This window comes from Henningerozyma blattae, chromosome 4 (assembly GCF_000315915.1).
Source record: "Henningerozyma blattae CBS 6284 chromosome 4, complete genome".
Taxonomy (NCBI): domain Eukaryota; kingdom Fungi; phylum Ascomycota; class Saccharomycetes; order Saccharomycetales; family Saccharomycetaceae; genus Henningerozyma; species Henningerozyma blattae.
This window is the reverse complement of record NC_020188.1, coordinates 394,472-409,563: the sequence shown is the minus strand read 5'-3', so window position 1 is coordinate 409,563 and position 15,092 is coordinate 394,472. Positions and strand designations below refer to the sequence as shown.

Sequence of the window (15,092 nt, the reverse complement as noted above, 5' to 3'; positions counted from 1 at the left end):
ACAAAAGAGATATGAAAATTATCTATAAAATATTCAATAGATTGATGGCATCAATATAAATAGTATCTAAATAAAAAGGAACATAATTCTTCGCATAATTTAATTTTATTTATTTATTATTTTAGCTCATTATTTTCACCAGATTTTAGATTTTCATAGAAGCAAGGAGTGTATAGAATCTGGGTCAAGAATTTACCTTCATATCTCGTAGTGCAAGCTACACTAATCATTTCCTCTCTGATACTACTTGTTAACAAATGCTGCAAGTTAACGTGTGGAATAATATGATTCAAATCATTATTATTTAGACTAGATGGTGGCCCAGATCCACTAGGTTGGTTAATTTCGCCAACTATTTGTGTCATATATTTGGAGTTTAAATATATTGGCAGCTCCGGCACAGGATATTTATCCAGAAACATTTGCTCTGCTGTCTCCGTATCCATTAAACCATCTGCTAATAAATCGCCGAACAACTCTTCTTGACTACAATCGACTACATTATGTAATAAACCAGGCCTTTTTCTTTCTGGATGATATTGCATTGGTGCATTCGAAGTATTATTTTCAGTTGTATTTTTAAAAATTTCAGGGATTTCAGTAGAATATTCTACTTTATTAGGTTCTAGTGGTGTGAATAAATTAACATTGACAGATTTCCATACCGAAGAACTTGAACTTGCAGATAATGAATTAGACCTACTTACACCAGTATAATTTGACCGAGGGGTAGATCCTTTAGAGCCATTTCCTGCCATTTTAGTCATTGAAATAGTTTTTAGCTTCTCAGGAATTATGTTTTGCATTAAAGTTCCATCACTATTGTCTGCACTACTAATATTTTCATCTCTAAACGGTTCAATAAAATCGTATCCACTCAAGACTTCAAACCAATTAACAATATTTCCAAAATCATCAGTCGCTGTTGGTAGAAAATCTGAGTGTTTTAAATCTGAATTTACTAAAAATTGAACCTGATAGATGCCAGGTGGTAACATTAAATTGGGTAAGATCCAAGCTTTTTCATCTTTATTATAAACCAGTTCCATTTTATTATTTTCAGTTAGCAAGTCGGTAGTGTCATAGTGTAGTGTGGTGTTGATATCTTTGCTAATTAGTTGAATTTTTGTCTCTGGAATTTCAGATTCTTCCATAGGATCTCTATATTTAATTATTACGTTTTGAAGTTCTGCTGCTGATTCTGTATCTGTAGAAAAGTATGAGGTGACCTTACTTAAATCAGATGGTGAGTCTAATTGATCCTTCAAAGAACCAATTCGAGAACTTCTGCTCGATAATTGTCTAAGTAACTCTCGTGAAGAATAAATTTTGGAGGGTGCTTCTAGAGAACTTAAACGTTTCAAATTCAATTTCCCTGATGAGCTATTATTACTAGTTACTCTCTGTAATGGCTTGTAAGACCTAGTATCGTGATTATTACTATCAGTTCGTTGTAGATGTTTATAGGGTTTATTATCCACAGTCTGCAGAGGCTTGTATTTTCGTTCTGATTGGGGTTTAAATTCTTCACTATTTCCGTAAATGCTTGTAAGTCTTGATAAATTAGCTAAATTTTTTTGAGAGCTATTAGATGAAGATCTAGTAGTAGTGACAAATCCGTTATTATTTGGCCCATCATCTATTCTTGATAAAGGCTTACTTATTGTTGAAGATATATTATTTCGTCTATTGGATGTAATAGTCTCAACAATTTCATCGTCTTCATCTTCTCCAGGGTATATCTTTTGACCATCTCTAATAAACGCTTTAGGCTTCTTATTACTTTTAACATTTCCTCTTTTTGATTTTCTTGTGGATATGCCAATTGGATCTAATAAAACATCCATTTCAGTTTGGGAAACCGTAGAAGGTTTGAATGTAAGGGTTTGATCTCCTGAAGTTTCTTGATCAAATGCGACGGACTTTCTGGATAGCAAAATATCATCATCATCACCATCATCTTGAATAAGCGTAGAGGATGTAACATCTGTATCATCTCTTAAAAGTTTGGAAATGGTTCTATTAGCATCATCTTTTGAATTTTTAAAATCAGCTCCAGCTCTGATAAAGTTTGTTCGTGTATTATCATTCATATCTATATCAAATTGGGAAGATAAATTTAAACTGTTATTCCTTTTAGTGTTTTGAATTTTATTACTACTAGCACTAGGTTCATCTCTAAAATGCTTCGATGAGTTAGTTAGCCCGTTAGGGATACCATTTGTAGTATCTGTTGTAAAAAAACTTTGATTATTATGTTGATCTTTTCTTCTTTCTTGAGTTAACATATTTTGTATTAACTTCTGATTTAATGCTGGCTCATCGGGATGTAGAAAATCATTTTCAAACCTAGGTACATTAAAATCTGCATCAAAATATTGAGACCCCACTCTAGACGCTGAATTCCTAGTAGGTATATCAATTGATGCTGATCTCGTATTAGACATTGTTGAAAAAGAAGATTGCGAGGATCTCGAGGAATAAATCTGTCTAGGATCATTAGTTGTAAAATCCAAAGTCTCTTCCAAAGATTTTTTCAATGCAACAACACTAGGTCGATGTGAACTAGCATAATTATGAGAATTCATATTTATTATATTATTTGTGTTACTCGGTATATTTGGAGATGTATTACGATATGAAGAGGAATTTTTAGTTTGTGTAATACCATTTTTAAACATTTCTTGATCTTCATTATAATTTGCTTGTTGCTTACTTTGTTCAACTGTTGGATGTGATGGACCAGGGCTTAGTATTAATAACGGCTGTTGTTGATTGTTTATTGGATCATTATCATTTCTAATTATATCTTGATCTGAATTTTTGGATGCTCTTGAATTGTTAAAAGTACTATTATTATATGTAATATTAGTATCATTTTCAGGACTTGAGAGTGGCTTGAGTATTGGTTCATAAGTTTCGTTATTTTGTGTTAAAGAATAATTTTGTTTAAATAAACTAACATTATTTGGATTTTCTCCTTGATTTTTAGTCAAATATTTTTGTCGACTTGACGAACTTCGACTTGGAAATAATGTTGAAGTTATGCTATCATTTCTTTCAATTATTAATGTAGATGAATTATTATTATTATTGCTATTATTATTTATATTTCTGTTTGTACTCTCATTGGTCTCTGAATCTAAAATAGAAGGGTTATTTCCCATTGTATAAGATATTTAATAATTTTGAAATAAGGGCAAATATTAATTTGTTAATTTGAATTAATTGGAGAGTGCCATATAGATTAATAAACTTGGTTGGCGAATATAATCTATTAGGAATTACTAGATGTTATTTTATCAAAATGATATAATGAATGAATGCTTAAAATAGAGAAATATAAGGTCAATGGTATAACTGGATGAGGAAGGGGGGAAGAAGAGAAGTGAAATGCAAAGGGGAACAATTTAGTTAATTAATTTAAATCCACAACTAAAGATGGTAGATAAAAAAACTAGGGTAATAATTTATGAGATCAAATACTATTAAGAATTAGTATTCAATGGTAATGTAGGCTAAAAAAAGGGGGGGGGAAGTAAAAACAAATGAATGAGTTATGGTATCAACTTAATCAGGATAAAAGCAAAAAATTAAAGATTATTTGATTGATAGCAAAATGAATTGATTATGGTTATAAGTTAGATTTATTACGCAGAAGAAAATAAAATAAAAAAGAATCAAATATTTCAATTTTGATAAAATAAATTATCTTAATTAAGGGATTGGGTATAAAGTCAGTTGAACTATAAGATGAAAGAAAAGAGGCGCCATATAAATCCGCAATAAAGCATAAATGGATGAATTAATAACAGATTTTGAATGTATATTATTAGATAAATCTGATTAATAGTGGCAGTAGCAGTAAGTAGCTTCAAGTCCGGTTAAAATCTTATTGAGGTTTTGTAATTATATTACGTATGTAGGGATGCAAAGTAAAATTACTCGATGATCTATGTAGAACTAACTAGAACAAAAATGAAAATGAAATGAAACGTTTTGGTATTTTTTTTTTTTTCTTTTTCTTTTTTTGGGTAATGAACTTTAAAGGTTTTAAGAAGAATAATGTAATATACTTTGCTACAGGTGCTTCTTAGGGTGAAAATGTTTCTATTTTGGAGTTAGGTTTTAGCAAAATTGAATAAAATGAGAAAGAAGAATCGAATAGAGTTGACGTTGACGTTAGAGTTTAATCCGATTGAGTCTTGGTGTGTGTGTGTGTGTGCGTAAGTTTGTGAGTGTGTAAGTGTGTGAGTGTGTATGGGTGGTGTGATGTGAATTGAATGCTTTCGGTAACGATACCTTAAGTTGTAGAAAATTTCTTCAGTTCCCCCGCATTGTTCCAAAAAACTCTAGATTTTGCGATAATAAAAAAAAATACTATGAAATTGAAGAAAAAAACAAAGAAAAAATTTTTGAAGTCCATTAGAAATGATCAGAGAAAATAACGTTTAATCTAGTTAAGTTTGTATCTTTGAAAGGAAATTAAAAAACATAAAAAAAATAAGATACATCATTTGGTAAATGCTTTATTAATTTTTTTGTCTTTTACTTAAATTTGATGTATAAGAATAATTGAAAATTAATTTGCCTTTATTTGCAGTTTGGATCAAAAAAAAAAAATGTGGGCATATGTGCCTTTATAAATAATATCTTGTTAGGAAAAATATAGTTTTGCCAAACAGTATGGTATCATAGATGGGCTAGTTTAAAAAAGGTAATAGAATCTAATAGCTTCATGACCTTTTAAAGGTGATGATATTTTTCGTATACCGCTATATATGCTTCATTTATTAACTGTTTTGAATATATCAAAAAATTGTAAATATTAACTTACGAATCAGAATACGTTTATTTTTTCTTGGATTTATATAATTTACTTCAATTTGTATAATTTGTAGGTGGCAAATCCTTTATTTATTTATTTATTTATTTATTTACTTTAAATGCGGAAAATCGTTGGCGGCAAATGTAACAGGAAATCATAAAATTGTTCATTATCATTACAAAAAATACGTGTTTGCATAGATACATATAGATAGGTAAAAAAAAAAATAATAATAATAAATATATAGTTTATTTACTAAACCAATTGGAGAGCCTAATTGAACATGAAGAGGGGAGAAGAAAAGAGAAGATAGAGGATTGGGTATATTACATTTGGAAGTGTCTTGAATTACTCTTTTTCTCATTTAACAAAACTTTATCAACGTCTAAACTGCTGACAACCACACCTTTATCAGAACATTTGGCTTTGGACATGAGTTCATTACACAAGTTTTCTATATCGGCAGAAGTATATTTCGGTAGTGCAGTGATTCTATCCCATATTTTTGTGCAAGGCAACATTTCTGGATCTGCAGGGACCATTTCGTTATCGTCATCATCTTCATCGTCATCTACGTCACTGATATTTGATTTATCTTGTTGATTCAAAGATACATTCAAATTATTGGCAGGAGAGATTGGGAATTCAAATTTATCTACATTTATCGAAGGATCTTGTAATAACGTTTGATTGGGGAATGCCAAGTTTGTTTCTACATCGTTGATATTTACATTGAAACTATTAATTGGCGTAGAAGATAGGTTGAAGTTCCAATTTTCTGAAGAATTATTGTTATTATTATCGTTATTGTTGTTGTTGATGGATTGTTGTACAGAGAATTTATTTTCAAAGACATCATTTAAATTCTTCAAATCACCATGATCCTCTTCATCATTTGTATTTATATTGATCAATTCATTCAAATCGTTATTATTAATGGGAATATTAGCAGCATTATTATTTGCAGTGGTGGTTAGTTGATAACTTAAATTACCACAGGCTGAATTTAATTTCAAACAGAATTTAGAAATTTGTTCATCGAATTGATTATCGAAATTAAACGTTTCTATATCTGTATTGAACCAATTCATGGAATTTAAATCGATAGGAGCATCCATAATACCTGACTTACCATCAGAAGTTGATGTGGTAGTTGTATTGGAAGTGATGGTACTTGCTTTACTATTGGGATTACTATTACTTGAATTATTGTTTGCCACATTGATCATATTATTAAGACCACTAGTGGCAGAGATATTTTTCAAATTAGTGGATAGGATTGGATTGGATGAGGAATTTAATAAATCCAAGTTTTGACCTTCCCAATAGGCATTGATATCTGATTGTAAATTAGTACTATTTAAATCGTTGGGGGAAGTGGAATTTTTCAAATACAATTCAGGACTTTCTTTATTGGCAGAAAGGATAGTGGAATTATTGGAATTCATTAGATGATTGTTATTATTGGAAGGTGAATGAAGAGTGAATGAAAGTGGTGAACTTGTATTTGTATTATAAGCTGTTGTTGAGGATGTAGTCTGTAAGAAAGAGTAGTTCAAATTAGCAAACCCATTGTATGGAGTTGTTGTGGAGTTCGTGTGATGATGATTGATTGTTAAGTTTGAATTTGCATTTGGATTGGACATAGACATAGACATAGACATTGAATTTGGCTGATTGATGATTGATGAAGTGGATGAATGTCTTGAAAGAGAGTTTGGAACAGAGATGGAATTTGAATTTGAATGGTTGCTACTATTTGAATGGTTACTTGCAATGGAATTTTTATGTCTATTTCTATAATTTGATATGGAGTTGTTGTTGGAAGGCGTGTTGCCTGTATTATGTTGCTTTCTCAATTCAGTTCCGAATAAGATGAGCTGAGATCTGAGGAAGCTTGTTTCAGACTCGTGAGCTCTGCAGACTTTCTCCAACTCAACGACCTTTTCTTCCAAACTTTTCATTTTTTTCTCTTTTCTTTCTCTAAAGGCTCGTTGAGCAGCTCTATTTTGAGCCGTTCTTTTGCTTTTCAATTCAGCATTTGAATCTTTTTGAACTTTTGACGTAGTTGTAGTGGCGGTGCCGTTGGAATTACTATTGGGACTTGTTATACTAGAGTTGACCATATTGAAAGTAAAAAAAAAGAATATTAAAGTGTTGTGATAAAGGGAGTGAGGTAAAAATACGAATGCGTTAAAAAAATATCTTTTTTTTATTAGCTTGATTAGATAGGCTTAGTAATATAAATATTGCAATGACAACGATTGGTAAATTTGCAATGATGAAAGAGCAATATTCGGTTAGAGTGTCTTTTCGGTTTGTCTTTTATTTTGCCGTATCTGATACTGATAGCTTCAATTTTTAAGTTCTTGTTATTTTTTTATTTTTATTATAGTTGTTAGGGCGTATCAATGCTGTTGCTATGAGAAAGGTTATAGTTATTTAAGTACTGTTTATTGACTAATGCCAAGTTTAATGGCCAGTCCTGTAAGTAGTAGATACGAGTTGTTAGGCGATAAAGTTAAAACGATATAGATGAGAGAGATGACAGATTGTATTAGATGATAGGTTCTAGAGGCTAGGTATTAGATACTAGATACGAGATACGAAATACAAAATACGAAATACGAGATGTGGCGATGGGCGATGGGTGATGATGGGAGATGGGAGATTGGGAGTTAGGAGATTGGGTGATTGGGAAATTCAGACTAAGAAATCAGGGCAGAGGCAAAAAATTAAAAACCATAGTGGGTGGTATTCTCAATTACGTAATTGCCACCGGTTGGGCTCCGGTTGTAGACCAAAAAAACGGTTCTACGAAGAAAGTGGCGTAGAGCACCTCTGCTGCTGCGGATTTCCCCTGGTCGTGGGACGCTGCCAGAAAGGGCCACAGGTCTGACTAATCATCACGTGGTGGTGCCACATAGTCACGTGCGACGGAGAGAAAGCATCACGCCATACTGTGCACGTGATGTATTGACACGTGACACTGTTCAGACAATCACGTGATGTAGTGAAGAAGCACGTGATAATGTGTGGCACGTGACGTGTTAGTTTGTGTCACATGCTCTGGTCCTATCGGCAGCTTTTGTGTCGCCCAGCACCCGTGCACCCTCGTATACTCCCCTTTTTTCTCCTACCTCCATCCTTCGTATACGATGTCTCTCGTATAAAGGCAAACGCGTTCTTTCTTTTTTTTTGCCTCGTTTAGCCATACACTGATCCTATAAATACAGTACCAATATCGGCCCCACTAAAGGGTCTTATAATTACTTTTTAATTTATTCTCATTCTACTCATAGATTTCATTTATTTCATTCATTTACTATTATTATTTATTACCTTTCATTTTCATTTACTTGTAGTTGTATTTTATTTTCTATGTGTCTTTCTTTGCCACAAAAGCTCAATTGTTATACCCTCACTAGTCCATCCTCACACCATGTCCTCTAGTAGTGCCGCCCAGATAGACTCTGATGTCTCTCAATTGAGAAAGAGACAAGCTGAGTTCACTGAAGAACTTCATGGTAAAGATATGGCCCAACATACTGGTATGTTTGCCTTGATGTCCAAAGATAAAGGGAAGGGGAAAGAAGCCATTTCCAAATATTTGAAACATTGGGATGGTAAAGTGGATAAAGAAGCAGAACAAAAGAGACTCGAGGATTATAATGAATCCACTCATTCCTATTATAACGTAGTCACTGATTTCTATGAATATGGTTGGGGGTCTTCTTTCCATTTCTGTAGATTCTATAAAGGTGAACCTTTCAAAGCTGCTATGGCTAGACACGAACATTATTTGGCCTACAAAGCTGGTATTCAAGAAGATGATCTTGTCTTGGATGTCGGGTGTGGTGTAGGTGGTCCCGCAAGAGAAATCTCCACTTTCACCGGTTGTAACATTATCGGTCTTAATAATAATGATTATCAAATTGAAAAAGCTAAATGGTATGCCAAGAAGAGCAATTTGCATAATAAATTGGACTTCGTCAAAGGTGATTTCATGAATATGGATTTCAAGCCAAACACTTTTGATAAAGTTTATGCCATTGAAGCTACGTGTCATGCCCCAGATTTACAACAAGTTTATAGTGAAATTTATAAAGTCTTGAAACCCGGTGGTACATTTGCCGTCTATGAATGGGTCATGACAGAGAATTATGATGAAACAAATCCTCAACATAGACAAATCGCTTATGAGATCGAAGTCGGTGATGGGATCCCCAAGATGTTTGATATCAAGACTGCTACAAAAGCCCTTGAAAACGCTGGTTTTACCATTGAAATCGCTGATGATTTGACTGATAACCATGACGAGATCCCATGGTATTATCCTTTGACTGGTGAATGGAAATACGTTCAAACCTTGGCCGATTTAGCCACGTTTTTCAGAACTAGTTATTTGGGTAGAAAAATCACAACCGCTATGGTCGGTTGTATGGAAAGATTGGGTATAGCTCCAGAAGGTTCCACAAAAGTAACAGGCGCCTTGGAGGAAGCTGCCGTAGGGTTAGTCGCTGGTGGTAAGGCAAGATTATTCTCTCCAATGATGTTGTTTGTTGCAAAGAAACCAAAATAAGTTGCCTTTGCCTTTGCATTTGCATTTGCATTTGCATTTAATTTATTTTGTATTGTTTTGTTGTTTTGTTTTGTTTTTAACTTTATCTAGTTTTAAATAATTAAAATGTATATATATGTTATAACCACAATTACTTTTTCTTCCACTACTACTACTACCACGTCTACAATACGAGTTTTAAGCTGATTTGAAAACTAAAAACGCATACGAACCGATATAATAATAAATAAAACATCCCTTTTCATGGGTAACGTAACTACCGAAATTCTTACCCACAATAACATGCCATGTTTTGCCACATTTCTTATCCAACTCCTTCTTAATAGTAGCGGCAATCTCACGTTCCAACATAGAGTTTTCCATCGCTTCTAAACTCACAGTAAAAACTTCTTCTTTCAATTCTTCTGGCTATATAATAAATAAAGTTTGCGTTAGTAATGTTACCTTTGCGATTGCGATTGCGCTTGCGATTCACACTTGTCCTTGCATTCTATTCACATACCATATCAAATGCCTTAACAATAGCTAATTATAATATAGGGTCCCACCCAATATTGTTAGTAATTGATAATTCTCATATTCTACCACACTACACTAATATCAACATACGAACTTGACTCATCTTTGATCTTTGGTATCTCTACTTTTGCCCCCAATCACTCCTACCACTATCATTGTGTTCTTTATTTTTATTAATTTTATTTTTTTTACTTATATCTAATCGATTCGCGGATCCGCTAAAACGCTCCCAAAAAAAAACTAAAGATCATCAATCTTTAATAATCGTATTTTATCCCCTTTTTACAATTATACAACAAATAAATACAACATATCTGATATTTGAGTAGATAAGAAACATTTCTTTTATAAAATTATCACCCAGTTTAATAAAAATAAAAAAATAAATTCATCAGGATTTTACAAAGAAAATTTGTTATATTTTTTTTGTTATCATCCGCCTGCTCCCTTTGTTCCCTTCCCTCCCTCGTATCCTGCTTTGACCCCTCTCTTAGTCCCCCCCTCCTAATAATGGATACTGATGATGAAGATAACAACCCTTTCATTGGAACAGATCATTTCTTCGCTCTAGGTATCGACGGAGGCTCATTACGTCATGGTGATGATGATTTCTTAGATAGTGCTGGCACTATCCAAGATACTACTACTAATAAAAATAATAACAATAAAAAGAAGAAATCTCATCATGAGAAATATTCAAAGAGTACTGATTATGAATTAAATCATGATTCTACAAATAATAATACAAATAAAGTTGCCTTCCTAGATGACAATGATATTATAGATAAGGGAAGTACACATAATCTTTTGAGTGGATTTACTTCTCCCTCAGAAAATGATTCAAGTACAGGTGGTAGTTTAACTGCTGATACTGATGAATCAATAAAGGAATCTGCTGTACCACAGCATTATGAGCCTTATGTATCTTTATCAATGTCAATGACATCTCCAAAGAGAGATCATAAATTATTTGAAAATATAAATAGAAATATTCAAATCTTAGATGCTGGTGATTATAGAGATCCTTGGGGTAAACATGCTATTGGTTATAATATTCGTTGTGATGATGGGATGGAAGTGGTTAGAAGATACTCAGAATTCGATACGCTACGGCAAGGTCTCTTAAGATTATTCCCTACAGTAGTGATTCCTCCAATCCCCTCAAAACATCCTTTAATAAAATATTTATTACATCCAATAAGTGCAGAAAATGATAAAAAAATTATTGAAAAGCGTAAACGTTTGTTACAATCGTTTTTAAATCATTGTAATATGATTCCTGAAATTAAAGATAATATTGTATTTAAAAAGTTCTTAAATCCAGAATATTCAATTAAAGATATTGTAACAACTCCACCAATGAGTATTTTACCTACCAATAATTTAATTGCACCTCCATTAACACCAACAAAGCCAAGTCCATTACATCTTTTATTACCTGCTCCAAATTCAATCTCAAGATTAGACTCCGCTGAATTACAATCTAAAAACGTTCAATATTCAAAAATGAATACAACTGATGAAACAATAAACATTGAAAAAAATTTCGCCCATATTGAAGTTCTATGTACTAAGCATAAAGTTAGACTTCGTGGAATGTTAAAGATTATAAAACATCATAAAAATCATGTTCATTCAATGTATTCAACCTTATCAGATTTGGGGGCAAATTATAATATCTTTAGTTTAGAAAATAATATTATTGCGACTCCTTCAAATAAAAATTCCATAAAATTATTATCAAATGGTATTGAAAAAATTGGTAATGCGTTTGATGTAGAATATTTAACTATAGAAATTTTAAATGGTAATATTCAAGCCATTATGGAAGAACCTTTGGAAGAATTCATTCATTTATTGGAATCTGCACAAGATGTTTTAAACTTTAGAAAATTGAAAAAATTACAATTTCAAATTATAAAACAAACAATTAATACAAAGGAAAATAGAATTAAGTGTTTAAAAGAAGTCAATAGTCAATTAAGAAGATCCAAAAAAAATTCTGATTCTGATTCTAATTCACCTTCACGTTCTTTACAAAATTCCACTCTTACAAAATCAAATTCAATACAAAATAATTCAGATGTTAATATTAACGATACTAATGATAAGAATTCATTATTAACTACAAACACAACTTCAGAATTAACTCCTTCAAGCCCAGAAGAAATTATTTCTTTTGATGAAACTGATGAAGTTATTTCAATTCCAGGTTCCACAAATGATAGTTTAACAACAAAACAAATTAATATCCCACCAGATACAAATATAAATAATAGGCAAAATCATTCATCAAAATCTAATAGAAATATATTAACAAATAATATTTTAATGAATAGTAGAAGAAAAAATAGACAAACTAAAAGAGGTACAATTCCACCTCATCTGTTAACAGAAGCTGAAAGGCAATTTGAAATTGGTTGTCTGGAAAAGGAAATTACGAAATTAAATCAATGTTATGAATTAGTCTCAAAGGATCTTGATGACATAAACAAATCCTCTTATACAAGTTTGAAGAATAATCTAGAGTATATAGAAATGAAATGGAATATTATGATTAAAGAAATAGTAAGAAGCGTGTTAACTTGGATAAGATCCTGTTTAGAAAATTGGAAAAAGGCCAAGGAAGCAGTAAATCAAATTTCTACTAACAATTTACTAGCTTAATCCCTTTTAAGGGATTAAGTTATCTATGAAAGTGTAGCCATTTAAAATCATAAACAAGCATATATGCTACTAAAAAAAATAAAAATAAATAAAAAAAACCACTAAAAAAGAAAAATAAAAAAAAAATACAATTACATATATTTTTTTTATATTATTAACACTGTTAAAAAAAGAAAAAAATATTTGGTACACCTCTAGGTAACAATATATTTTGTTTTGTATAAAGATTTATATATTTCTTCATATTATTTCGTTTCAAACACTTATTGGATACATTTCATTCTACGATCAATTATTATACTATTAAATTTTTTAGCCATACTTAAAAATCATTTATATATTTAAATTATTATATTTTTCATTAAATTTTCAAAAATAGAAACCTATGACATTAGATACAGTTTTTTTTCTTCAAAATATCTAATTCATTCATTTTTACTGACATTTGGTTAGTATGATCTTTTTCTCACATGATCGCTGTCGCCCTTCTAGAAATTCGCCACCTTAAATCAGTTAAAAAAGTAAAATAAGATTCACCTTAATTAATTGTTAAAACGAAGTGAATTTTAACCAAAATATATTAATTGACCAGAATTATCAGAAGTGTTTTTTTAATTCTGTACATAAATTGATATTTTAAGACTAACTTTTAACTAGAGTTTTCTGTTTTACTGATTTTTCATTATTGATTACAGTGTACGACAAATAATTTTCTTTCCTTTTCTTTACTAATACCAACTTTGAAATGTCTTCTCTAAATGAAATTAGTACAATCTTAAGTACTTTGCGTATGGAATCTGATCCAGAATTGGCACCGTTATTTTATCAATTTGAAGAATTTTATACTCAAAAATTATACCATCAATTGACTCAAAGTTTAGATATCTTTTTTCAAGATCCAAAATCTGCACCATTAAGATTGAGGGTCTATGACACCTTTGTTAGTAAATTTGTTGACAAGATTAATCAACTAAGTGTTGTTGAGTTTTTATTATTGGCTTTAAAAAATCATCATAATAATGATGAATCGTTGAAATACTTGACATTATTAGATGAAAATTTCAAAGCCATTGATGAAAAGAAACAAAGAAATGATGGCTTAAAGAACCATAAATCTGGCAGTTTATTAATTTCAATTGAAAAGGCTAGAATTTATCTATTTAAAAATGAACCAATGAAAGCCAGAGATTTACTAGATGAATTAGAACAAGTTCTAGATAAACAAGATACTACTCCATTAAGAGTAACAAATGCATTTTATTCTGTTAATGCAGATTACTATAAAAGAAAAAACGACTTCAATACTTTCTACTATACAAGCTTATTATATCTATCTAGTTTACCACCTAATGAACAAGAAATAACTGACGTAAATATTAATGAGCGTAAAGAACTGGCATATGATCTAAGTGTTGCAGCATTATTAGGTGATAGAATTTATAATTTTGGTGAATTATTACAACATCCTATTATCTCAGTATTAAAAAATGACTCTCACTATGAATGGCTATTTCATTTATTAAATGCTTTAAGCGTTGGTGATTTTAATAAATTCGATAATTATATTAAAGTACAAATTTCAAATATTCCAATACTAGCAGAAAATGAATCATTTTTAAGACAAAAAATTTGTTTAATGGCTCTTGTCGAAAGTGTATTTGCCAAAAATATTAGAACTTTGTCATTTGATGATATTTCAAAAGCCACACATTTAGAATTTGATAATGTTGAACATTTAATAATGAAAGCTATCAGTTTAGGCTTATTAAAAGGTATTATTGATCAAGTTAACCAACTAGTTAGTATTACATGGGTTCAACCAAGAATCATAAGTGGTGACCAAATTACAAAAATGAAAGATAGATTGGTGGAATGGGATGAGCAAGTTACAATTTTAGCTAAGAAAATTGATGCCAAAGGTAAACCACTTTGGGTTTAGAATATAACTATAAGTAAAAATTAGATATTTAATTTTGATTTATTAATGAATTATTAATGTCCTATTAAATATCTATATATTTTACTCATTGATATAGCATCATATAAAGTGCATATAGTATTATGTAAAATATACAATAACGAAAGTAAACTTAATATAATGACTTGCTTCAAGTATGTTAAGTATCCTATAGTGAACGAATAAAGGTAGATTGTAATGCAATTAAAACTATTCGCTAGCTTTGATGGATTAAGGATTCTCGGTGGTAAGCAAGAGAAATCCTAAGAATGTTCCAACTAATGTAAAGCCTATCAACAATAACCAGATGGGTAGATATATTGCATATACACTGGGAATAGGAAATAGATACGGTATTCGGTCTTCAAATTCAAACATTGGCAAAATCAACCATGTCATATAATAGATAAAGAGAATAACTAAAAGTACAAAACGGTTCATATTTTTTTTTCTGGATGAAGTTAAGAATGATACTTTAATTCGCAATCCTATATTATATTCATCAAATAATTTTTTAAATTGTTTGAGTTAATAAATTC

At 30.9% G+C, this 15,092-nt stretch overlaps 7 protein-coding genes across 7 annotated transcripts; 3 read left to right on the top strand and 4 right to left on the bottom strand.

Moving 5' to 3' along the window:
• Window positions 1-116: 116 nt before the first annotated feature.
• Window positions 117-3,167, bottom strand: SIP1 (Sip1p; the record flags this gene model as incomplete). The annotated part of the gene is made up of 1 exon (XM_004180144.1): window positions 117-3,167. The coding sequence occupies one exon, from the start codon at window positions 3,165-3,167 to the stop codon at window positions 117-119; it is 3,051 nt and encodes a 1,016-aa protein (XP_004180192.1).
• Window positions 3,168-5,154: 1,987 nt separating this feature from the next.
• Window positions 5,155-6,954, bottom strand: YAP1 (DNA-binding transcription factor YAP1; the record flags this gene model as incomplete). Its single annotated transcript, XM_004180143.1, has 1 exon — window positions 5,155-6,954. The coding sequence occupies one exon, from the start codon at window positions 6,952-6,954 to the stop codon at window positions 5,155-5,157; it is 1,800 nt and encodes a 599-aa protein (XP_004180191.1).
• A 1,316-nt stretch (window positions 6,955-8,270) lies between these two features.
• Window positions 8,271-9,410, top strand: ERG6 (sterol 24-C-methyltransferase; the record flags this gene model as incomplete). The annotated part of the gene is made up of 1 exon (XM_004180142.1): window positions 8,271-9,410. One exon carries the CDS (start codon window positions 8,271-8,273, stop codon window positions 9,408-9,410), a length of 1,140 nt encoding a protein of 379 aa, XP_004180190.1.
• Window positions 9,411-9,587: 177 nt separating this feature from the next.
• DYN2 (dynein light chain) lies at window positions 9,588-10,032 on the bottom strand (the record flags this gene model as incomplete). The annotated part of the gene is made up of 3 exons (XM_004180141.1): window positions 9,588-9,818; window positions 9,913-9,935; window positions 10,020-10,032. 3 exons carry the CDS (start codon window positions 10,030-10,032, stop codon window positions 9,588-9,590), a joined length of 267 nt encoding a protein of 88 aa, XP_004180189.1.
• Window positions 10,033-10,439: 407 nt separating this feature from the next.
• On the top strand, window positions 10,440-12,596 carry SNX41 (Snx41p; the record flags this gene model as incomplete). Its single annotated transcript, XM_004180140.1, has 1 exon — window positions 10,440-12,596. The coding sequence occupies one exon, from the start codon at window positions 10,440-10,442 to the stop codon at window positions 12,594-12,596; it is 2,157 nt and encodes a 718-aa protein (XP_004180188.1).
• Window positions 12,597-13,341: 745 nt separating this feature from the next.
• On the top strand, window positions 13,342-14,535 carry RPN9 (proteasome regulatory particle lid subunit RPN9; the record flags this gene model as incomplete). Its single annotated transcript, XM_004180139.1, has 1 exon — window positions 13,342-14,535. The coding sequence occupies one exon, from the start codon at window positions 13,342-13,344 to the stop codon at window positions 14,533-14,535; it is 1,194 nt and encodes a 397-aa protein (XP_004180187.1).
• Window positions 14,536-14,784: 249 nt separating this feature from the next.
• TBLA0D01590 (uncharacterized protein) lies at window positions 14,785-14,994 on the bottom strand (the record flags this gene model as incomplete). Its single annotated transcript, XM_004180138.1, has 1 exon — window positions 14,785-14,994. The coding sequence occupies one exon, from the start codon at window positions 14,992-14,994 to the stop codon at window positions 14,785-14,787; it is 210 nt and encodes a 69-aa protein (XP_004180186.1).
• Between the last annotated feature and the right edge of the window lie 98 nt (window positions 14,995-15,092).